The sequence below is a fragment of the Nicotiana attenuata genome, unplaced genomic scaffold (assembly GCF_001879085.1).
Source record: "Nicotiana attenuata strain UT unplaced genomic scaffold, NIATTr2, whole genome shotgun sequence".
NCBI classification, from domain to species: Eukaryota; Viridiplantae; Streptophyta; class Magnoliopsida; order Solanales; family Solanaceae; genus Nicotiana; species Nicotiana attenuata.
This window is the reverse complement of record NW_017672552.1, coordinates 14,548-40,859: the sequence shown is the minus strand read 5'-3', so window position 1 is coordinate 40,859 and position 26,312 is coordinate 14,548. Positions and strand designations below refer to the sequence as shown.

Here is a 26,312-nt window from a genome sequence, read left to right as displayed (position 1 = left end):
TGTCAAAGGATCCACAATTCGAGTTCTTATCAAACTCTGATTACTAACTCTATAAATATAACGATTGTTCTCTTTTACAGGTGATTGCACATAAGCAGAAGTTAAGCATATTTGAGAGCAAAAAGATCAAGTCTGATTTGCAAGCAACATATGCGAGATACAAGTGTGCACGTCTGAAGCTACATGAACTAAGATAGAAGAACCAGTTTCATCATTGTGTTTATTCTAAGTCTAGTTCAATTGTAGTAGGTGTTTTAACATTGTACCTTTCCAGCTTTCTTCGAAGCAATTGTATTTGGTGCATTGAGTATTCAAGTTAGAGTTAACTTGAAAGTGTCGCAACAGTTGAGGCTGTGTGCTACACTGGGATTAGAGTGAATCCTTAGGTTTACAAAGAGTTTTGTAAATGTAGTTTTTGGCTCAGTGATTTTAGTGGAGTTTGGGAAAATCCTACTGAGTAGTAGGTCGTGGTTTTTTCACCTTTTGAGCCAGGTGTTTTCCACGTAAAAATCTTTGTGCACTTTACTTTCAGTATTTATTATTCCGCAAACTGCTGTAGTTAGAACACTTAGAAGAACCAGGTTCTTCTAACGCGAAAATTAGGTACCACACAAATCACCCCCCCTCTTGTGTGGTATTGACGTTTATAACATTAGTACTTTTGAGAAAAATACATTTAGAATTACTTTTTAAAAGCCAAACACTAATTGATGCTCAGAAGTGCTTTAAATTAATTAGTCAAACACAAATTGCTTCTCACCAAAAATACTTTTGAGAAAAATATTTTTAAAAAAAGTACTTTGCAAAATAAGCTGATTTTAGAAGTTTGATCAAACAGGCTATAAGAACCATGCCGGTCCGGACATGATCCAACCCAGCCCAATTTACATGCTTAACTGGATGCTATTATTCTAAATAAATAAGGATTAGTTAACTCCTATAGCAAAGGTTGATACCTTATTTATTTTAAATAAATACCATTTTAAAAAGTTATATTCCATAGCTACCTTTTGATTTTTATAGCCAAATATCTACTTATGGTCACCTCCTACCCTTAAGCCATAAAATACGCTTTGATTTATTTTTCTCTCTCATTCTTTCAGATTTTCTCCACCCTCTCTCTCTCAACCAACGCCACAAATCACAGTACCTCCGCCTTTCTTCTGATGCAAAACCTCCGCCTTTCTGAAACTCACAAATATCCACCATTATCTTCCCTTGAAAGCTCCGTACTGATACTCTCCAATTCTTAGAAATCTGAAACCAACGCAAAAATCAGAAAAACAGTAGAAAAATGAGATATAAAATGTTTGGGGAAGTGAAAAGAGAGACCTCACAAACGACGATGCCATCAGCATCGTCAGAATCATCAGTTCTGGAACAAAGACGATGATTTTGGATTCTTGTATTTGGATTCTTGGATTTTGGATTCTTGAAACCAACGCAAAAATCATAGAAAGAATTTTTGAAATCGGAGGTTCGATGATTTTGGATCTTTTGTATATAATTTTGGAAATTTTTTACCTCGTGTGGGTTATTCTTGAACAAAGACGACAGAGTTTGGGGCTGAGCAACTTGAAGAGTCTGTTACCTTTTTTTTGCATTGTATTTCAATGTATCTCGCTGTAATCTATGTATTTCATTGTATTCATTGTCCTTTTTTTTAATTGTATTTCAATGTATCCCGCTGTATTCTATGTATTTCACTGTATTCACTGTCTCGCTATATTCCATGAATGTATTCATATGTTTTTTTTAATTAATATAATTTATGTACTCATATGTATTATATAATTTCTCTGAAGATTGCTATGTTTTTGCGGTGTTTTTCGGTAAAGAATCTTTTTTATAACTGAAAATACAAAATTTGTGTGTTATAATTGAGCTTGTTGAGTTATATTAGGAGTCTATTATGTTAATTAATTCACTTTCCGTTTAAAAACAGTTGTAATCCCTTGTTTTACGCCGTGAATACAGTCGAGTACAATAATCTGTCCAGCTGTAATCCCATTTTTCACGCTGTGAATACAGTCGAATACACTCGAATACGCTCGAATATAAAAATATGTCTAGCTAATCTCCTGTTTCACGCCTAGAAATACTGAATACAATAGCTTAAATACATCGAATACACTATAAAAAACCTGAAAACATAGCTATAAGAAGTAATATAGTATATGGTAGGTACAACTAACTAATACTCCCTCCGTTTCAAATTAAATGAGGTAGTTTGACTCGGCACGGAGTTTAAGGAAAAAAAGAAAGACTTTTGAAATTTGTGGTCTTAAAAGCTTAAGGGGTAAAGCTTTGTGGGGCCATGACTTTTGTGTGGTTATAAAAGCTTCTCATTAAGCGTAAAATGGGTAAAATGAGGAGTTTAAAGTTGAATTATTTCTAAATTTAGAAATGTATCATTTATTTTAGAACAGACTAAAAAAAAAGTACCTCATTTAATATGAAACGGAGGGAGTAACCACTAAAACATACTTCCTCCGTTTCAATTTATGTGAACCTATTTCCTTTTTAGTCCGAACCAAAAAGAATGACCTCTTTCCCTATTTGGAAACAATTTACCTTTATGCAATGATTTATAGCCACACAAAATATATGTGCTTCATTTTATACCACAAGTTTAAAAGTCTTTCTCTTTTCTTAAACTCCGTGCCCAGTCAAATGGGTTCACATAAATTGAAACGGAGAGTAGTAATTCCTACATTACGTAAAGTGTAATTTGTCAGCCTACAAGCATCGAATTAATTGACATGTATTATCGTACGATGAGAGCCTTTATCCACTCCTTGTGTTGCACGTCAATCATTTTTCCCGCCGCCAAGAGGTCTGCTTTATACGTGGCAGCTTCTTATTAGATGTCAGAAATGCCTTCGTGCACACAAGAAACGTGTAGTAGTTTCCCACAAATATTTCTCCTTCCCCTAATTTATCCCTAACCTTTCCCTTAATTCCATTCATATCCTCTTCCCCCCATCGAAAACCCACCCCCAAATACAACACCAATTTTCAGAATCTCTCTCATCTCTCTCTACATCTCTCTTCTTCCTTACCCACCCACCCCTCAGTCCTACCCCTATTACTCTTTCCCTTCGTTGGTGTGATCGGACGGTAGTTCTATCACCAAGCATGACCATACTGAATTCTCAACCATTGGATGTGAGTCTTTCTTTCTCCTACATTACTAACTCTCAATTTTCATTTTTTAATATCGTTATGTATCTGTTTGTTGGCCGTAAAAATATTAATTGCTGCTGGTATTTTGCTTGATTGCGTGTACATGATTGGGGGGGGGGGGGGTAGGCTGAGGGGTAAAGTGTAGGGGTGGGTGGTGTGTGATCCTTTTTGGTTTTGGTTTTGAAATTATTGGTTTTGGAGTGAATTGAATTGAACCACTGTGGATAGAGAAAAATGTAGGTTTTTTAAAAAAAAAATAAATGAATTGAATACTGTAGGGCTCTTGAATTAGGGTAAGAGGGTTAGGGTTTTAAAGGATCATAGATTTTTGAATTCATTAATCATTATATGCTTTTGTGAGGGTTTGCCGAGGGTCTATCGGAAACAGCCTCTCTGCCCTATCGGGGTAGGGTAAGGTCTGCGTACACATTACCCTACCCAGACCCCACTTTGTGGGATTTTACTGGGTAGTTGTTGTTGTTGTTGTTGTTGTTGTTGTTGTTGCTTTTGTGAGATTTTCTTGTCCATATGTTTTTTTTCCTTGCGATTTGTTTAATTATTTTAGTAGTTAATGAAATTTCAAAATGCAGCATCAAGAAGAGGAGGAGATGCTGGTGCCGCGTGCAGACATGGTTGAAGGTCCTCAACCCTTAGTTGAAGGTCCTCAGCCCATGGAAGGTTGGGTCGTCTTGACCATTTAGCGGTCTTGGTTTATCATTATGATTATTGTTTTGATAATGCAAGTTATTTCCTTCATTAATAAGCACCAATTCGGTGTCAAAAAATTAACTACAAGTAATTTTCGCCAAGTTTGAAGAACTGTCCACACACCATGGTTTCTTCTCCTTACAAGTGAAACAAAGAGCTTTCGTAATGCTTTTTGCACTATTCTCACTAGTATAATATAATCTCCTTTTCAGTTTGCTCCATATACTGCAAAACGGACGAGGTGGCACCGTCTTCCATGCTACCTTCCTTTCATTTCCAATCCTCTCCAATCTCTAACTTGTGATTGCTTTCTCCACTGTCGTTGGCAACATCCACGACTATTTGTCATTGTCAATCAAGTTTTGATAGTTGTGAAGCCTACTTGCAATGCAACAAGAGATGATTAGTATTTTCTCCCGATTCTTTGAATATGCACATCAACTCACAACTATCCTCCTCTTCTTGAGTTATATGCTGTTAAAATTGCATCTCACACAGAACGCTAAACAAACTAAGCTACTTTCTAGGAGGTTTGGTGCTCCAAACTTTTTCCTATACATCTCTCTTATTGCCCCTTTTTGACAACTTCAGATATTTAAGATTTAATTATAAAAGGTTTTGCTCCCACCTCCTTGTATTATTTTAGCCTGCCTGCATCCCTGTTACAAATAATATTATAGTTTCGAGTTAATCAGGATTATGCTTAGAATTGCCATGTTTATATTGGTCAATGTGATATTTTCAGCGACGCCGACTGAGAATGCTAGTGCAGTGGAGAATCAAGCTGTGGATGAGCCGCAGGCTTCGCGGTTTACTTGGACAATTGATAATTTCTCTCGGCTATCAGTGAAGAAGTTATATTCTGAGGTTTTCAGTGTTGGTAGTTATAAATGGTTAGTGAAAAATTATCACTTATCTGAGACTTCCCTTAAAAAAGGGAAGTATATCAGTTATCTTGGTCGTTAAGTTTTGTAATAAAGTGTTATAATTGGTGTCCGTATGTCATTGGTTTTTTTCAGGAGAGTGCTAATATTTCCGAAAGGAAATAATGTGGATTGTTTGTCGATGTACTTAGATGTAGCAGATTCAGCTACACTTCCATATGGGTGGAGTAGGTATGCCCAGTTCAGCTTAGCTGTTGTGAATCAAGTAAATCCCAAGTATACTGTGAAAAAAGGTATTATCTTGTGCAATTCAAGTTTGAATGCCAGATCTATTTATGTTATTAATGTGGTATTTCAGTGTGCTTTGTTCTTCATTGCCGTTTTGTAATTTAGGAAGCCTTCTTGTTTGAAGCACTTATTGGGATTTATTTTGGAAGAAAGTATAAAATTTCACTTTTTAACTAAAATTTCACTTTTTAACTGTTAACTCATTCTCAGTTGTACCTTTATGTTGTATGCTATACGCCTATCTTAAACGATTTTTGAAAAAAGGTTGCTCTATCATTACTCGCCTTTTCTTAGGGTTGTCAAAGGACATGTCTTTTAAGTATACCTTCACTTAGAGCTTATGGATATGATGCTTGGTGAAATTTACTATCTTTTTCTCATTGTTGAGGTTTTTTGTGTCATTTTATCATTGAATGAATTTGGTTCCTTATCTTTCTCTCTGAAAATTTAAGTTTACGTCTACTAATTCAATCATACTATGCTGCCCATTTTCTGTGATATGTTGTCTGGAGAGTACATATATTATGCTTTTGACGAGTAATGTTGGGGTTAAACCACACACAAGTATACGCAGTCGACAAGTAATAAAGTAGTAAGTAGAGTATCATTCTCACCTAGACTTATGACTAACTATTAACTAAATTCGACTCAAACTAATTATCTATTCAAGTGGTTTTACTCAAAGTGTGTTGGTGATTAATTAACTACAAAAGAAACTGTAGAGCAATCAAGTAAACTAGAGATCGAATGACGCACGTGGACAACTTGGGATAAAAAAAATCAATGGCAGAAGATATTCCAGGGTTATAGGCTAGCTAACAATCTTGTATGCGTTCTCTGCTTAAACTAACTAATTGATTTATCTGGTTTGTTCATGCTACTTGTAAGAATCCGCCGAGTTCTTACTCGCCTATTCAAGTTAACCTAACACCTATACGTCTATGAAATTAGGACTAACAAGAACGCATTTGTAATTCCTGTATATCAACCAAACAAGGCAATTAGGTATATGTCGATCCTAACCGCGAATCCATTCCTCGATGTTCAGGTTCAAGAACTTGCTCTATTTAATCCTATATGCAATTTAGAATTCTCATTTTCGAGTTCAACTCTAGAATCGTAGATAGTATTTTACTGTTAGCTATGCAGCAAATAATTAAGTGCATGATTAAATAAACAAACCAATATGATAAAATCAAAATCGCCACTGCAAACTTCAAACATCAACATTCGTGTAGCACCCTTAACCCAGAACAAAAAGAACTAGCCACTCATAGTCATGCTAATCATCGTAAAGAATGTTTGAAAGCGTAAAAATACAAGTAGTGAGAGAAAGAAAGAAAAACTCTATGATTTTCGGCTCCTAAATTGTGCGGCAATATTTCTCCTTTGTTAGGGTCAACTCCCCTAAAAAATTAAGTTTATAGACTATTTATATGTGTAGGAAAAGTCCTAGACGATTTTAACCGAGTCCAAGCAAAATAGGAACAACTTGGCCTCCAAAATGCCTGGGTGCGCCGTACGGATGGTAGCAGTGAAATTGAGTGCTATGGTGACTGTTGGGCACTGAGGATAGCACTGGAATTCAGTGCTATAGTGGGTGCGAGGCAGTGGCTATGTCACTGCTTCATTCTTTTCTCCACTCTTCTTCCGACCACTCCTACACAATTAAATAACACGATAAAGCTCAAGACTTCATAATGCATATTAACTATCACTATTATTACACAAGATGTGATAGTTAATAAGGTAGGGGTAAGGTTTGCGTATACTTTACCCTCCCCAGACCCCACTTGTGGAATTTCACTAGGCTTCTTGTTGTTGTTATCAAGCAAACTTAGATACTTTCTTTAATTTTCATACCTAGCGAGGTATCTATTTCTGCTTAAATATAAAAAATTACACGACACAAATCAGCAAAATTTAGAAAAATTTATAATCAGCTTCGTCTCATCCAGAAACTGCATAAAAGCAAAATGATTAGCCGAAATACTCTTTATTCTCCATGGTCAAGAGAATCGGCACAATTGAATAATTAAATCTGCTTAAACTATCTTTATTGTGACCTTTTATTTCATTTTAAAAAATATGTTCGGTATTACCATTATATCAAGTTCTCTTTCTTGAATTTTCCTTGTTTCTCCATCATTTTGTTCGGACTTGGTAGATGCTCCAGTGTTATGAAAGGCGAAAAGCGTAAAAAAAGCTCTAAGGTCCGTTGGGGCTTTAAGTGCAAAGCGCAAATAATGCGTGGGCTTTAATGAAGAAAGGCGCAAATGGAAAAAAATAATATAAATATGTATGTGTAGTCCAAGACTAATAGCTTTATTTTGATAAGTAGTCAAAGACTAATAGTTATAAGTTTGAATAACAAATATATAGACAAAGAAATTGAAAGAGAATTACGATAGTGAAATATCAATTGTTTAGTGTCGCTTCTTTAGAATTACGCTCGTTGGCAAGGAAAAATATGCCTTAAAGCCTTGATGACGACGCTGAAGCGACCGCAAAGCGAGGCGAAGCGCTCAACATGTTTTGAGCCCCATTTCAGGCTTAAGCACGCTTTAAGCGCGCCTTTGACAACACTGAGATGCTCTACTCATTTTTTGGGTAAATTAGTGCGTAGACACAATAAAGAAGAAAGAGTTTTCTTGAGAAAGTACGACATAGTTTTATTAATGTGAAAGCACCAAGAGGGTGCCACAATATAAGAGTTTAAAATAGATTTCATCTATTTATAGAGTTAAAAAGAGTTAAAAAGTTAGTTCCTCTCTCCTAATTTTTGTGTCATACTTTCTTTTTTAGTCCATCCCAAAAAGAATGTCATACTTCTTTATTTAAAAATAATTTAACTTTAATACTTTACTCTTAATGAAATGATTTACAGCCACACAATATCTATGGCTTATTTTAAACCACAAATTTCAGAAGTCTTCCTTTCTTTCCTAAACTTTGTGCCAAATCAAACACCTCCACATAAATTGGAACAGAGGAAGTAATGAAGTCTGAGATTTTCAGTACTCTTCCCATCATTTAGTTAACACCAACAATTTAAAGGATGTATACAGTAATATTTTAGTTGATGAAGTGATCTGCTTTTGCCTTAAAAACATCTGGTGTTTCTCTCTCCCCGTATGGTCCACGGGATGCACATATTATGGTTTCCCTGATGGCTTTTATATCCTTTTTCAGCTTTTTAACTTCCCAAAGCTTTAGAAATATTGACATTTGAATGTGCGCATCACCCATTAAACTTACAAAATGTTCAAGAACATTTTGCAGAGTTCTGATATTATTCTGAAGTGCAGAAATAACTGATCTACATCTTATGTTTCCATGTTGCACATGAAGCATCTGCTGCACAAATAAATCTCACTTTTTATAAGATTCTGAGTTATACATGCTTCCTTTAAAACAATCCAACCAAAGCATGACACACTAGGGTATGCATTACATTTCCAAATTTTCTCCAAGGCCATCCTTATTTCCAGTAATAAAGATATTTGTTTACATCTCTGTGCGGATATATTCAAGAGGATGACCCTTTATAGAGAAGAAGTACCACAAAAAAGTATGGAAAAAGTGATAGCTGGTGCATTAGCAGAGTTGGATCCCACATGGTCATGGATTGTGGAGATATATTAGTAGTCTATGGCATGAGTTTCAAATTAATAATTCTCTGAAAGTTGTGGATGAGCAGAAGAGTAGATTCTAGAAGGATATTTAGTTGGCCAAACTGTCTGAAGAATGATTATCCTGATATTGTTACATCGAAAGTTTATAATGCTACTATTTATCAAAAAGAAGTTCATCCTAATGCCCAAAAAGAACAAGTTCATCCTAAAAATATGTTCATCCTAATGCGACTACAGCTCAGCGTAGGCTGGACAAGTTGGAGCATCTTCCTTAGAAGGAGTTGCCAAGATTGGGAGTTGAAGAGCTTGATTCAGGTTATCACAAAATTAAAGAATAGCAACTGGGTGATCAATGGAGAAGACTTTGAGATGGGCTCATGATCGAAAGGGGTTGTACTCCGTTAAATTGGGGCGTGGAATTCTTTCCCTAAATGGTGACAGAAGGATAGAACTCCGGCAATACTTTTTGAGTGGGGGGTGGAATGTGCATCCTCTTCTTTTGCTACTATAGGATCAACAACTTAGATTAGAGTGGAAAACAGAATTAAGAGGGAACAGTAACATTATTTTTTTTGATAAGGTAAATTGTATTAATCAAAAGGGAGAGAACGCCCGTATACAGGAAGTATACCAAAAAGTAGAGAATTCACATCAGAACATGATTCTCTACAAAAGACGCCCAATCTTCTATACAAGTAGGGGCTATATGAGTGCCATCAAAAAGCGACCAAAGATACTATTCTTAAGATGTGAAAAAGGAGACTCAATCCCCTCTAAAGCTCTCCTATTTCTCTCCCCCCAAACTATCCACATGAGAGCTAACGGTTTGAAGTTCCACGCCTTTTGCTTTCTTCTTCTATGGAAACCGGCCCAGCTATATAACATTTCCTTTACAGTGCTTGGCATCACCCATTGAACACCAAAAAGATTCAGGATTGCCCTCCACAAAGCCGAGGACACAGGGCAATGCAACAAAAGATGATCAACTTCTTTCCCTGAGCTTTTACGCATGTAGCACCAACTAACAAGTGTAATTCCTCTCTTCGCAGATTTTCAACAGTCAAAATCACTCCCCTCGCCACTAGCCATGCAAAAAAGCACACCTTCGTGGGCGCCTTAGGAATCCAGATCGAGGAGTATGGAAAAGTGGCCTCCTCTCCCACCAACATACTCTGGTAAAAGGACTTTACGGTGAACAAACCATCGCCATGCAAACCCCTTCTCACAAGATGGCTGGGGCCTGTCTTGCCCATATAGCAGTGTCAACAAATCTTGGAGCTCCGCAATCTCCCAATCTTGCATGTTCCCTCTAAATGAGAGGTCCCATACTACCCCCTTCATGCTCCTTACGAATCTGTTGGACCATCAATTCCTTTTGGTTTGAAACTCTGAAGACGTGGGGGAAGGAGACCCTCAGAGTATCCTCTCCACACCACCTATGATTCCAAAAGCTGATTCTCCTTCCATCTCCCACCCTGTAAGTGATGTTGCCACTGAAGGCTTCCCAATTCTTCATGATGCTCCTCCACATGCCACACCCGAAAGGTGCTGTGATTGCCTTGGTCCTCCAATCCCCTCTCGTGGAATCATACATTTCTACTATGACCTCCCTCCATAGAGCATGCTCTTCTACCCCGAATCTCCACAGCCACTTCCCTAACAAAGCTCTGTTGAATACCCTAAGATCTTTTACTCCAAGTCCATCCCACAACAGTAACATTAGTTTAACCTTCTTCTGCCAGACTAAGGCCAAAGGTAGCAAGTGTTTCTGTTTATTGCATAAAACTTGCAAAAATTTGTGATCTTAAGTTAAGGATGTGATGCTTAATCTTGCTACATTAATTTGTGTTTTTTTCTAAATAAATAAAGCACTTCCTCTGTTCTATTTTATGTGACACTCTTTCTTGTTTAGTCAGTCCAAAAAGAATGACATCTTTCTACATTTAGAAACAATTATACTTTAAATTTTTTATTTTACCGTTGATGAGATGATATATAGCCATACAAAGTCTATGACTTGTTTAACACCACCTAAACTCCATGCCCAATCAAACACCGTACATAAATTAGGACAGAGGGGACAGAGGGAGTAATAAGTTTATTCTTGTTGTGAGGAAGCACCAATATACAAGTGGCATTCCAAGATAATGTAGAACCTATAAAAAGATATAGTTCTCTACACAGTGACACCAATTATCTACACTAACAAGGACCTTGTCGGCTCACCAAGTATGCACCAAAAAGAAGAGACAACAACTAATACAAGAGATCATTTTTTACGAATGCTCCCTTGTATTCTTCTATCTCCAATGTACCCACATAAAGAGCTACAGGGGCTATGTTCCATGCTCGACATCTCCTTCTACGTTTGGTTGTCCATCTATGAGCTATGTATCTTATCCTGAATTATACTCCGCATTGACCACTATACTCTAAACAGGTTCAACATTGTCCACTACAGCTAGTTTTAGACTTGGCCATCCACAATTGTCACTTAACTGTTAAAATCATTTTTTTTTCTCCTTCACATTTTCAACTATCCGAACCATCGCTCTTCTTGCTAGACACGAGAACTAACATGCCTTTGCATCATGGTAATTCAAACTGAAAACTACGATCTGGTAACATTTGTTGCGATAGTTTTGTGTTAGCTCTCCAATATTTTGTATACCATTTGTGTACCAGTGTTTGCCCGCCGTCAAAAAGTTGTTATTTTGTCCAATATATAATGCACAATTAATACATATACACACACACATTTATATTTATTATACTATACTAAAAGTAGGAAGGCCTCAAGTCAAAAGTTGAATTACAAAAATATCCTTCAAATTTTGTTGACCTTTTTGCCCTTCACCAAAGTAAAAGTTACCTTATACTCAATGTTTAAGTTAATTAATATACATTAAAGCAAACTAAATCATATATTAACCAACATGACTTTTCGTAAATTTGTAGAACTGGCGGCTCAGCAGTGTTTTTGGCCTAAAGCCAGCATTGATGAGAGGCCTTAAGCTTTATTTTAAACAAAATCATTTATATATGTGTGTAACATTTTGAGATGCAAAATTATTTAAGAACTTTTTATAATTGATTTCTCCTAATAATCTTTTATGGGACTGTATTACAATTTTAACCCTTTTCTTTTGGTTTTGAACAAATAGATTCATATTGTTTAGTTGGCATTTAAATTCCAACAAATGATTAAAAAGACTATATATAACTATTAACTATGAAGTAAAAATAACAAATATGAGATAATAATAACATCTGAAGTTTAGAATAACAGAATTAATTCAAGAAAATTGATGACTTGATTCTAAAATATCTTATTGCTCCTTCAATAACTCGCAATGCTTGAAACGCGGGGAGAAAAAGAGTGGCACAGTATATTTATCAATAGTACTCTTAAGCTATGATTTTTCTAAGAATAATACTACTAACTTATCATACAAGAATTCGGAAAAAGCAAGAAAGAGAATATCAAAGAGTATAAATGTTATGTGAAAGATTGACTCTTTGACAAACCAAGAAAGAAGTGAATAGTATAAAAATATAATTTTGTACTACATATTTTCTGATGATAAAAATAAAGGTAAGAAGTAGAATACAGTGATTTCACTTGTTAGATTTTTTATCCACCGAAAAAGTTTGGATAAGTGATTCACATTTACCAAACTTTTACTCAAATCTACTACTTCCTTTTATAAAAATATCTACTTTTCTATTTAAAAGTACTCATTATTTTCCAAAAAAAATTAACCTATTAGCCTATTTTTGGTAAAAATGGGCCCCCCTCAAAATTTGGGGGCCTCAAGCATATGCTTTAGTTGCTTGATCCTATTGCCAGCCCTGTAAAGATCAAATTCATCTACCAAATGCAACTTATAATGTATTTCCCATCCAGGTTTATCTTTTCGTTTCTCATTTTCAAAAACCACACTATATATCTTTCTGCAAAAATACTTGTTTTAAAGGTGTGAAACAAACCAGTCAAGTTGTCAGGCGTTAAAGTTGAAGCACTTTGGATTTTCGTGTGATTGGTTGAAAAACTTGCCGCTTCATACTCTGTACCAAAAGTTACAATCATGTATTGCAAACCTATCTTCTTCTTAACTTTGAGATTGAATTGCCACTCCCATTTTTTAACAACAGGGGCAAAACTACGTATGGGGGGGGGGGGGGGTACAATCGACAATCCTCTTTGCAAAAAAATATTTCAATTTATATGTATAAAAATATATTGCAAAAAAAAGACAAAACTCCTTATATATAGTAAACTAATGAACATGCTTGACATCTACAATAGTTGTGGAGCAATGGTTGATCGGGTTCAAAATCTCCATAAGTTGTGCTGATTCATTTTTCCTCCCCTTTTCCCAATTGTCAAGTTTTTTTTTTTATACATATAAATTATTGATATTTACCTTGTCGAATTTTGAACTTTTGTTTATTTGAGAAAAATAAAAATTATAAGCCCGCGTATATGGTTTACTAATCCGTTATTGACGTATATATTTCCTTGGATAGTTTATATAATAACGTATATATTTCCCGCCAGCAAAACTTTCTTTCTTCTATAGTTCTATTACACTTTCTTAGTTGTATTTACTTTATAGCTCTCTTTTTGTTTTGTGTTACTTTAGTTTATTATTTATGCTCTTTGAATTTACTTTAGAATTTTTTAGTACGTTATAATTTAACAAATTTAAAGTAAAAAAACTAGAGTAATTTTTTTAAAGAAATATGTATCAAAATGCACTTTGTTTGCCAAAAAGGACTATTTTTACATTTTAAAAGTGGTTATAGATCATAATTTTAATTTTTAACGTATTTTCCAGTTTTAGTATAGAAAATTAAAAATTTTACTTTGTGTTTTCTTAAATCAGGTTCTACTTTCTTAAGTTCACTTATTTTTTTCTTATCTATTACTACTTCATGTGACTTTTGATAAAGTTCAGCCTCTATAAATAATAGAGTAGACAATCACTAAAGTGACGATCTCAAGATATTTAACTGAACATACATATGTGTTATGATTATGATAATATATGTTTAAAAGAAATTATTATTTCTTTGTCATAATGCAAATTAGTTGACATGCATATAAAATACATGCATGAAATCATATAAAGATCACTTCAAGTAATCGAATTATATGCATGGATGGTATCATTCGGAAAGATCATATCTCATACTTGAAAGTTGCTATGTCATTTGAGATTACGACAACAACAACAACAACAACATACCTAGTGTGATCCCACAAGTGGGATTTGGGAAGGGTAGGGTGTACGCAAACCTTATCCCTATCTTGTGTGAAATAGAGAGATTGTTTCCCATAGCCTATAACTCATTGATATAATATATAAACTCAGTCCAATTCTGGGCACAACTTATTTAATAATAAAATTACAAGTTGACACTTACTGAAAAAGGTAAATATTCTCACATCTTAGATGTTCCTATTTCATGATAAAATGTGCATATCAAATCATATTGATATTACCTTGTGGACGCATAGTAGGATTAATTTGTGTTCTTTGCTTGACATGCATGCATATAACATGGTTTGGAGTTCATGTGTTAATATATAAAATGTGAGGGTTATTGTAAATTGCGTGTGAATTATTTGCAACTCAAAAATGGTGTAAAATGTTTTTGTGTCTCATGATGTTATAATGCATTTGAGACTTATGCTTATTTTCAGATGGTTTGATCATACAATAATTTTTAACATGTGGAGGCATGTCATATTTTTAATTTGGTTAGGATGATGTGTGAGAAATTTCATTCAAATGAATATTTTCATGAAATAAAAATCTTATAACAAGTAAACATGTATTTCTCATTTTTGATATATGAAATTTTGAGATGATAAGCCTAAATGAAACGGCGCAACAATTGCTATTGCAAATTCAAACAAAGGACTCAAATGAGCAAACGAGTACGTCCAGCTCGAGGTACAAAACAATTCCAATTTAAATATTTCAAAATGGAGTAATCGAGCTGGATTTTGTTCATGTTCAAGAAATATTTTCGGATCTGTTAACATAAAGACTTGCGAAAAGCAAGTTGTAGAGTTCTCAAAATGGATGGGACTAAAGCCTCACAATAAGTAATTACTTACGGTGGCAACCAACCTTTTTGATACGTGATCCCAAAATCACATGTATCTAATTAAGCTTTAATTATTTATTTTGTAGGTTTAGACAATATTCAATCATCTTGATCTTGACAAAAAAAAAAGTCTTCATATGATGATCCATTGATCATTAAGAAAAGCTCCTATTTTATTTTTTCATGTATAGTTATTTATCAATTTTATTTTAATAATACTTATATTATTTTACAAAAGCGTGTACAATATGACTCGGCATACACATGCGTTTATATTATTTTACAAAAGCGTGTACTATTATATTATTATACAAAAGCGTGTACTATATGACTCGTCATACACGTGCGTTCACGTGCTGAGAAACTAATAATATATATACACACACACATAAACACACTTACACAACATATGGAGAACTTTGTGTGTGGACCTAACTTTTGAAGTATAGAATTTCTGCTTCTTGATTCAAGATCTCATAAATTTGTAAACAACACACTTTAAACGGAAATTTGCAAGAAAAAGGCTCTTGAGCATTTGATTGTATCCAAGCAATTGCATTGTCTAGCGAAACTTATGTCGGATTAGTGTTTACGATTTTGTATAAAAGATTGGCCTGATTGTGAGAATGCAAACCAAGAACATCCTGCTCGTTTAGCTCTCGGGGAAGCCTAAAATGCCAGTTAATGTAGAATGATCGTGTCTTTTTCATCCTCATTTCATTTGGACTCTTTTTGGTTTGCAGAGACACAACACCAGTTTAACCAAAGAGAGAGTGACTGGGGCTTCACATCTTTCATGCTTCTAAGTGAGCTTTATGATACCAACAAGGGATATCTCGTAAATGATAGAGTTGTTATTGAAGCTGATGTTGCTGTACGTAAGGTCATAGATTACTGGACATATGACTCGAAGAAGGAGACTGGATATGTTGGGCTTAAAAATCAGGGAGCTACTTGTTACATGAACTCTCTCCTACAAACTCAATACCATATTCCCTACTTTAGAAAGGTTGGATTGTGTTTTAAGTTATTTAGAAATTGTAGACTCTTGGCACTGGTTTTCTTGAATTAAGTGATTCTCACCCTGATTATAATTCATCAGGCTGTGTACCATATGCCGACTACAGAGAATGATATGCCTTCAGGGAGCATTCCATTAGCTCTGCAGAGTTTATTCTATAAGCTCCAGTACAGTGATACGAGTGTGGCGACAAAAGAATTAACAAAATCCTTTGGCTGGGACACTTATGATTCATTTATGCAGCATGATGTGCAAGAACTAAATAGAGTTTTGTGTGAAAAGCTTGAAGACAAGATGAAGGTACAATTCAGAGAATATGACTTGCTCATTCTTGACATCTTGTTGAATCTTCTAATAATTGCTTTGGTCAGGGCACGGTTGTGGAAGGGACAATTCAGAAGTTATTTGAGGGCCACCACATGAATTACATCGAATGTATTAATGTGGACTTTAAATCGACGAGAAAAGAGTCATTTTATGGTATCTATATATACTTGTGTTTTCTGTAGAATCATAACTGGCCTGTTCATAGACTTACCTTTGCTCATTTTATGCACCTCTGCAGATCTTCAACTTGATGTCAAAGGCTGTCGCGATGTTTATGCCTCTTTTGACAAGTATGTAGAAGTTGAACGTCTAGAAGGCGATAACAAGTACCATGCTGAAGAACATGGTTTGCAGGTCTTGTACTCCTACTATTAGCATTTAATTGATGGCTTTATTTGGTGGGGATGTCCCTAGCTTTAATCTTAAGTATGGTGACCATTTATTTTCTCCAAAAATACGGTATTGTAAAGTAGAAGCTTAAGGTGGTGGTTGGATACTTCAAATCCAAAACCCCTGAACTTGAGCTCGTGATTTATTAACAGCTCTCGATAACCTTACACATGTGATATCTTTGAAGCAATAAAACTTTCAATCTGCTGGACAGGATAGGCATAAAATTTTGGAGCCTGATTCCTCCTTTCCTTTTCCTTTCAGTCTTTTGGGGGATGGTGGGGGTGCGGTTGTACAGGGTATCACATGTAACTGAAGATTGCAAAATGCATGGGGAATAATATGTTTAGTCTAAGGGGAGACATCTTATTTGAGGGGACTGAGGCAGAGGCTAAGGTTGGGTCCAAAATGCAATTGTGAAAGATATCACCAGTACGAGAAGGATTAGGGTGCCGATGTGTTGAACCTCTAAGAGCTTTCTGCATTTAATTCATAAGAAATTTAGAGACTAAGATAGAGTGTCGCAAAGGACTTCTTTAAGCCAGAAACTGTGTCGTATTTGTTGGCTTGTTTCTGTTACAAAAGTGGATTCTTGTTTTTATTTCAGGATGCTAAGAAGGGTGTACTGTTTATTGACTTTCCTCCAGTTCTCCAGCTTCAGTTAAAGCGGTTTGAATATGATTTCATGCGAGATACAATGGTTAAGGTTAGTACTTGCAAGTTTGTTGGCTTATGATTCCTATTCTTTGTAGATGACTTTATACTTTTACTTTTTTCTATTGCCAGTTTGGTTAGGCTCATGGTGGTTTTGTGTTTTCCCTACAGGGAATGGTGTCATTTCTTATTTTTTGCTTCAAGCATTTATAGTATACTTCTTCAGGGACCGCACTTGGCTTGCTAGTGAGAAAATGAGAGTGTTTGGCTAAGCTTATAAGCTGGTCAAACTAGCTTATAAGTACTTTTCGGCTTATCTACGCGTTTGGTAAAGTTAAAAGTGCTTATAAGCCAAGTGTTTATAAGTCAAAAATAAGCCAAAAGCCATAAGCTGGTCACCCCCAGAGAATTTTTAGCTTATAAGCACTTTAAGTTTGACCAAGATTTTTACTATTTTATCCTTAAAATATTCTTTTTTTGGAACAAAACTCTTACATCGATACTCACTGCCTCAAGTTCAAGTCTGCAATTCTCATTGACTATTTAAGATAAGCAAATTCTCTATTCCTTTGCATATTTGTATCTATCTGATTGTGTATTAATCTTTGAACTGTATGTAATAAATGAGGACATATTAAATTTTTGGTGTATTGCTTTCTAAGTGTTGTGGTGATGAAGACAGTGTTTGTTTCTCTTCAAATATTTTGCTTGTCCTATTTAGGTTTATTTTTTACTGAGAAACTTTTGTCAATTTATTAATTATAATCATAAAATAAATTATATTTATCATAAAAGTTATCATATCTAAGCACAGTTGTATTTAAAATAAAATGAAAAATAGAACATTTTGTATTTGAATTGATCTGGAATCTAAAATTTTGAAGAAATTACGCCCTTATAAGTGTAAACAGTTCTAAGGTTATTTAAGTCATTTTAATAGAAAAAGAGCTTATCAGTACTTTTTTACGTAACTGCTTATTTATTAAAACAGTTTCAGCACTTAAAAGTGCTTTTCAGCACCTAATGCTTATCAGCTACTTCAGATCAGCTAATCCAAACGGGCTCAATGTAGAAAGAGAAAGCATTAAAAAAATCAGAAATTACAAAGTAAGAAAATCAAGGTGGACAAGCGTCAGTCACAAAGGGTTTTTCTTGGGTTCATTATCTGTCAAAAGTCCAGACCACAGTATTTACTTATTCAATGCGATGTTTCCCTTTTCTCCCATCTGTGAGGTCCTGTATTTGGAGGTCGGGGGTGGGTTATTTTCGATGATAGAGTTTCTTATTTTTAGGACTACAGTTGGCTAATGTGGGTGCTGTTCTGTCTATGTTCATAAATCTTTTCTACCAGTGAAAGGATATCACCGGAACTTTTACTATGACTGTCTGTTATATGATGTCTTTCTAATTATCAAAAAATGTAATATGTAAGGTAATTTCACTATTACTCCTTGTTATATGATGTGTCGATTGACCCCTAATAGTTCTTGTGATTGACTATTACCTTTATTAAGCAACAACCCAGATGACACCTCTTACTAGTATGCAACTAATAATTTTCCATTTCTGTTTGAACTTCGGAAACTAAGAACTTTAGTTTTCACTGTTAAACATCATCCACTTTGAAATGTCCTATATTATGTGGATTCTTAATGTGCCTTGACATACCTGTGTTAAATGGCTGCAACAAAGTATGGATACTTCATTAATATCCTTCAAAACATATAAAACATGCTTAAAATTGATTTATCTATGTCAGATACTTGTCCTCACTCTTTCTACATTCATATACTGGAGTCCATGTAATGCAGGAAATATCTTGCGTCTGAAACGTTGCTTAAGTATTCCCCTAATATAAATGAAAGAGCATTTAGTCTTGTAATTATGGTTTCCAGGTTCTGTCTATGGCACCTTGATAATGTTTCCTTCTATGGCACACAGATAAATGACCGCTACGAATTTCCTCTGGAACTTGACCTTGATAGGGAGAATGGCAAATATTTATCTCCCGATGCAGACAGGAGTGTTCGAAACCTCTATACACTTCATAGGTAAACTTAACTCTCTCTCTCTCTCTCTCTAAGTTTACTCTCTCTCCCCATTGCATGTACACCCCAACAATGACTAACACGCAATGACAAATAAACACGTGTTCCCTTTGATTTTTTTTACTTTTTGTGCATAACATAGTTGCTGCAAAACACACCTGCAGTTTGATGTCTGAATTATTTGTGCTTTTAACCAAATAGGTATCATCTAAACATGCTTGTGGCTATAAAGCATTCATTATTATTTTAATAAATTACTCTATCCCATATTGGTTGACACTATTCAATGTCCCACGAAGTTTAATATAATGATTTGACTTGTCTAATAGTGGGAGAAATTATTAAAAGTAATGGATTAAATGTTGGTTTTATTTTTTATATCTATGGTGTCTGTGCCAGCTTGCATGCACCTACCTTGCTATCTCCCACTATGATGTCTGTGTCAGCTTGCATGCACCTACCTTGCTATCTTCCACTAGCACAAGTGCGGGGAAACTTTGCCCACCAAGGTTTAGGCAGAAAAGAAGAAATTACTTAGTGTATTAATCTATATTGGGATTTGAACCTTGGTCTCGAAGATTTGCACCCAGTTCATTGATCACTCAAAGTTGTATGCAATTATACTATTAGTGAAATGGTGTCTAATGTTTTGGAACCTTTGGAAATGGAAATGTATCATATAAAATTGGATAAAGGGAGTATATGTTAATCTAGTAGTGTCTCAACCATACTGCTAGTTTTATGTTTAAAACATAATGATAAATGGTATCTCATTGTTCTGAGGTCGGATCTGCATTTGGTTTGTATTATTTGGATTTGGTCTTCTTGGTTTTGGATAAATGTAATCTAGTCCAAATTGAACTGGCTTAGTTCTGTTTTTTTCTTTATGGTTCGGTTTCTTATATTTCTCTCTTTACGGTTTGGTTTTTCTGCTTTTTTTTGGGATTTAGAAAGTACAACTTTTCTCTTTTTAAGTGCTATCATTATTAATGCTTATTTAGCTATGAGATTGAGTAAAATAATGTATATCACAAACTTATTGTAACTACAAACTAGATGGGGTCATAAACTTATTGTAATTTAAATGCTTTCTGGAAAAAGAGAAAATTTCATGAAACAACAAAATGTGGATTGTCTTAAGGAGTTTTTTTATGGAAGAGAGATACTTAAACAAATATTTTATCAAGCAAACTAATAAAATTTTATCTTATATTTTGAAAACCGCCCTTTTTAATTTTCACTATGACCAATAAACATAGGAAAATAAAACCATCAGGAAATCACTATGACCAAGAAATATTGGAAAATGAAACCACCATCCAGATGCTTAACTCACTTCCATATTTAACACTATAAAAAATGACAAACTATAGCAAACAAATAAAGAAAGATAGAATCTTAGTACTCAATACAAAATTACAAATAAATTAAGTATTATTTGAATATACATTTACATTAGTTTTTCTCTAAGTTCCATACGTCCAAGCCAACCATTAAGTAGCTCACAATTGCGGAAGTAAGGAATTGAGAAAAACAAAAAAGACTGGAACTCTGAAAAAAATGTTCAGGTTTAAGCAAATTTATTAATCCTAACTCTGTAAGCATAAGATATTTAAATTCAATATTTAAATTCGATAGTTAGATAGTAGGTAAGTATTCTGTTTTTTCAGTTTTTATTTCGAGAAATCCGAAGCTATATGGAAAACCAAAAATCTTAAATTTAACTATCCAAACCACACCCGAAAACCAATATTTTCTATTTGGTCTGGTTTATCGGTTTAATCCAAATTAGTGCACACTCCTGTTGAGAGGTTTGGCTAACTCGTTAATAGATTGTTTATCACAATTTTGTTTAATGGATGTGGATGCTTCTCATATTCTGATGTTTTAGACATAATCTGTTGTTAGATGCAGGTACTCAAAATGTTGTTCTTTTCTCTTTAATGAAATGAGATAAACTACAGTTTCAAGCCACTATATTTTGTGCTTATGGACTTACCTAGATGAATCCGACCTTGGTTAGTATATGATAATGTTATGGTGACATTAGTTTTATCTTTAGGCTAACTGCGTTTCTGGCTCTTTTCTCTTTCTCAGTGTTTTGGTTCATAGTGGTGGGGTGCATGGTGGACATTATTATGCTTTCATCAGGCCGACGTTATCAGATCAATGGTATGCTTTCCTTCGTCTCCGTTTATATTTCTTTTAATCCCCCACTTAGACTCGCTGACAGGCACATAACCCCGTGACACGGCTTTGCTCATGCATTCAGAAATCATTGATGTATGTAATATTATATACTATAAGAATGTTGAGCTCTAGGAGAATCCAAAAATACCTTCGTCACCTCTATTTCTAAGATTCTGTTGTTGTAACAGCTCACTTTCGTCAAACCCTCAGGGGTTGGCCTGGTGGCAATAGACTTGAGCCTTGGGGTTTGCTCCCTTTCAAGGTCTCAAGTTCGAAACCCACTGGGTGCAAACAATTTTTGAGGGCCATCGGACTTGGTAAAACCTGAATTAACCGTGGTGCACTTGCGGGAAACTCCTTGCCGAGGGCCTGTGCACCCCCGGGATTAGTCGGGGCTCTTAGAGACTCGGACACCCGGTGCAAATCAAAAAAAAAAAAAAAAACCAGCTCACTTTCGTCTAGTTTAGTATGATTACAAGACACACCTCCTCTCCCGTTTATAGAAACTCAAACTGACAGCCATTTTACTAAAAAGGACCATTGACGGTTGCTAGAATATCTGAACGACAATTATATCCTTCCTTGATTACTTGTATTTGTTTTCTCCTTCTCCTTCTGTAGTGCAACCTTCACTTTTTTCTTCCAAATTCCTAACAAAATTGTATACTTAATCTCTTTTTTTGTATTTCTCTCGTTGAAGAGCAAACACTTTTTAGCACTTCTCTCGAGTCAGAAATAAATAATTTTATATTCTGAACTCTATCTAAGGAAGACAGTCTGAAATTAGTTAAATTATACAGCCAGTAGAGAAATATTTCTTTATCATGATGTCTTGCTTCTGTTAGCTGGGTGGAAAGGAAGAGAATTTTAAATTGGTATTTTCAGCACGTGTTCCTGTATATTATTACTTAATAAGAATATAATTGGAAACTATTTTTAAAGATAAATTAGGATTTTACTTGGAATAATAACAAATTAAAGTTAAGCCTAATGTTATACCAAGAAGAATGATACTGATCAAGTGGGAGAAGGGAAGTTTTGGCAATATGTCATTAATTTCAACTGAAATCATATTTTCTTGGTCAACCTTTTACCAAGAAACAAGTGTAGTGGAGGTCTTTATGATGGAAGTTTTAAAACATGGATGTTGCCGTGAGATTTAAACATAAGATTTTGGCCGCTTAATATTCATAAACTAGAGGAGAGGTAGCCGTAAGGTAAAAAAGAGCTGAGTTGGTTTGGGTGGGGTGATGAGAAGAGGGGCTGCATCTACATGTATAGCTTTGTTGTGGGGTCAGATATCATGAAGAGACTATTACTAGGTAGTTCTTATATGTGAAAAGGCACGCTTCTGTGGGTAAGACAATTAAAGTCAATGTCATTTGAGTTTTCAGTAGACAGCTATATTTAGCCAATGCTGGTAAACTCTGTTCAATGTGATCTGTTGTTCTATGATAGGTACAAGTTTGATGATGAACGGGTGACAAAAGAAGACATGAAGAGGGCTTTAGAGGAACAGTATGGTGGTGAGGAGGAGGTATGTCTCAATGATTCTATAAATTTGTGTTTCTGTGTCCATACTTTGGTTTGGATTCACTTTTGCTTTTGTGCAACAGTTGCCACAGACAAATCCAGGTTTCAATAATGCTCCCTTTAAGTTTACAAAATACTCAAATGCTTACATGCTGGTTTACATACGTGAGAGCGACAAGGATAAAATAATATGTGATGTGGATGAGAAGGACATTGCAGAACATCTGAGAGTAAGTTTTAAGGTTTGCCTGGTCTAGAAAAATATTGTCCACTCCATTACTCGGTTTACATATAAATAAATGCCTTTTTGATCCTCTTAGATAAGGTTAAAGAAAGAACAAGAAGAGAAAGAGGACAAGAGAAGATACAAAGCGCAGGCCCACCTTTATACAATTATCAAGGTTATTTTGAGAAGTTAAATTTCTCATTAAAAATTGATCTGTCTCCTACAAAATGTTGTGTTGAATCCACTCGTGTTTGTAGGTTGCACGCGATGAGGATCTTAAGGAACAGATTGGAAGGGAGATATATTTTGATCTTGTGGATCATGACAAAGTTCATAGCTTTCGGATTCAGAAACAGATGCCTTTTAACCTTTTCAAGGTACTGATTACTTTCTGTTTGTCATTGCTAACTGATCACGCCCAACTATGCCTTCTAAAAGACAAAGCGGTCGTTGCAAATATAATCCGGTTTTAAGTCCGGAGTCGAATCCTCAGGGAACTAACCTATCTATTACAACTCTTTGGCAATGCTATTATCAACTCAACCAATTTCTAGATGCAAGATTTTTATCAATCAATCTTGGGTTTTTGATTAACTACTTCAAATAATATCAGAAATAACAATATGCTAGATTAAAGATAATTCAATGGTAAAAAGGTCTAGGGCAGTGATTTCCCCAATTGCTAGTTTAGATCTTGACTCTTTCGCTATAATCTCACCGTATTACTCTATGAGGATTATGAGCTATGGGTTATCGTAATTATCTCTCGATCAACTACGATAATTTACTAGAGCATTCTGTCGAACTACTCTAGCTGACACTATGTGCAACTCTAATTTATCCCACCAAAGCTTCGTTATCTCTAAACCCACTTTTAAGTTCAAGTAATGAATCTCTTCAATTACCCAAAAGTGATGTTGTTCAACAGCAGTCTAACCTAATGTTCTTTATCAAGCAATAGGAGGTAATTAGACACGATTAATCAAGGGCCCATTCAATTAATCACCATACAAAACGTAGTTGAACAATCATATAATAAATCCGGCTCGATTATAACAAGTTGAGTCAAAACTTCAACCAACAATTGGTTCCATCAACCCTAGATAATTGTTTAGCTACTCATAACAAAATAAGATAAAACTACAAAGTTGTTCATAATGTATAATTGCAAGAATTAAAAGGAGATAGAAAAACTCTAATGTTTGGTTGATCTTCTCACACTTGTTCTTGCCTCCAAAGTAGTCTAAAAACAAGCTTGATAATGTCTTGGGCGAGCTTCTAGAGTTTATAAGGGTTTGGACTAAGTTTTCCCCGAGTTACACTTTGTTCCCCAAATTTTCTGGCAACTGAACAGTTCACCGCGGCCGCGGCACGACCGCGGCGCGACCGTGGTGAAGGCTAAACATTCTGCCTCGAGTTAGTTGTCTGCCGCGGTCCAACCGCGGTCCCACCACGGTCGCGGTGGATTTCACCTCAGTCCATTTTTGCTTCTTTATGCTCGGGTGCTTCTTGATTGGACGTTTTCTTCACATTATTGACTCCAAAACACTCCTTAGTGCTTCCTAACTTAGATTATTCCCTGCGAAGCAAAAGAACACCAATTAGAACATTTTGTTGTCAATTTGCCTATAAAACAACAATAAAGCATGGTAATATTAAGGTGTAAATGTCATCTATATAGCCTAATATCAACACCCCTAGTCCTCGAGCAATCCACCACACTCTTTCAAAGTTCTTTCCCTAAGCTTTTCCCTTAATGCATCACACCTTGAACAATTTACCAAAGTTGCACCTAGTAGTGAACAACCTTTGCCTCAGAAGTCGAATCTCTCGTACCATGCCATATTCGCACTTACTCAAACTACTCTATACAGAAGTCAAGACTTACGTTTCCTTCGTGAATCACATGCCCTCACATCACACAAGAGAGTAGTTCCACAATTAATATGATTAAGAACAATTAGGAACTCAGATGGACAAAATTCGCTCTCTCTCCAAAAGAACATTCACATGCCACAAAGATGCACCATAGGCTTGCCCGTAGTGTAATACTCTACTAATCGAGCCTATCCAGTCTAAGATCAATTAGGACTTCACTTGGTTGTAATGTAGGCTAAGGGATGGGTAGGATATATTTGGATATAGTGACTAACCTCCCTAAGCACTTTTAATACAAAACAAATTAACATTCCATATCATTCTTATGTCAACCAGACATTCCATTACAATTTATTTATAACATCCCATTCCTTTCGGTGTATTTGTATCAAGCTACCACTTATCAACTGCTACATTTATTCACAATTTTTTTTTTCGTGGCGCTTCTTCTTGTATTCTTCAAAGCTGCACCTCTCCTCTATTTCATTGGCTCCACTCAAAACCAAACCACCACCCCACACTTTAACTTTTGCATATGTCAAGGCCATTCAAGTGTTCATGGGAGGTAAAAGGGTTCAAACAGAAGGCTATTCAAACAATTGGGTAAGGTTCGCAATGTGGTTGCCAAAGAAACATGCTTATAGGCTCAACGGGGTTAACTATGATGTATTACATTCAGGTGGGTTTACGTTATATATCTGGCTTAACAAAGAAATGCCTATATCACTTCTAAGACTTAATGAAGCTACTATTTCGCTTTGCAAACACACAGGGCAAGTTCTAGGCATCAAATGTAAAGCATAGAATATAGTATAGCTCACACACACATGGCATATGACTCACTCCAGATTGATTTATCAAGACATTCTCTTTTGAGTGTTCAAGTCAGTTACAAACATACAACTTTAAGGCACTTTAGCAAGAGTCAACCATTGAGACTAGGCGTTACACTCTAGTGTCGATTGTGTTCAGGTGTATTAACGCCAAAGGGGTTCTCTTTCTATTTCAGCTCGTAGCCCATCAATGCTAACTAAAACTAAAAACAAAATAAACAAAAACTACCTACACCCGGTTCAAGATAAACCCTTGGAAAAGAACCGTGGCCCGAAGAAAAACCAAGGGGGAGTTACTACACTACCTAAAAATAAAAAATAAAAATCTTTTTGGTATTTTCTCTAGACTAACTTCCCTCAAGAACTGTCTCAATTATCCGTCATCAGGAAG

At 35.2% G+C, this 26,312-nt stretch overlaps 1 protein-coding gene across 1 annotated transcript; it reads left to right on the top strand.

Annotated features, from left to right (window-relative positions):
* The first annotated feature begins 2,938 nt into the window (after positions 1–2,938).
* LOC109213645 (ubiquitin carboxyl-terminal hydrolase 12-like) lies at positions 2,939–24,612 on the top strand. The gene is made up of 16 exons (XM_019377465.1): positions 2,939–3,168; positions 3,777–3,864; positions 4,640–4,787; positions 4,914–5,071; positions 15,565–15,830; positions 15,924–16,142; positions 16,214–16,322; positions 16,408–16,523; positions 17,167–17,265; positions 19,155–19,264; positions 21,359–21,433; positions 22,910–22,988; positions 23,068–23,214; positions 23,305–23,385; positions 23,468–23,626; positions 24,565–24,612. Exons 1-16 carry the CDS (start codon positions 3,139–3,141, stop codon positions 24,610–24,612), a joined length of 1,932 nt encoding a protein of 643 aa, XP_019233010.1. The 5' UTR covers positions 2,939–3,138.
* Positions 24,613–26,312: the final 1,700 nt, after the last annotated feature.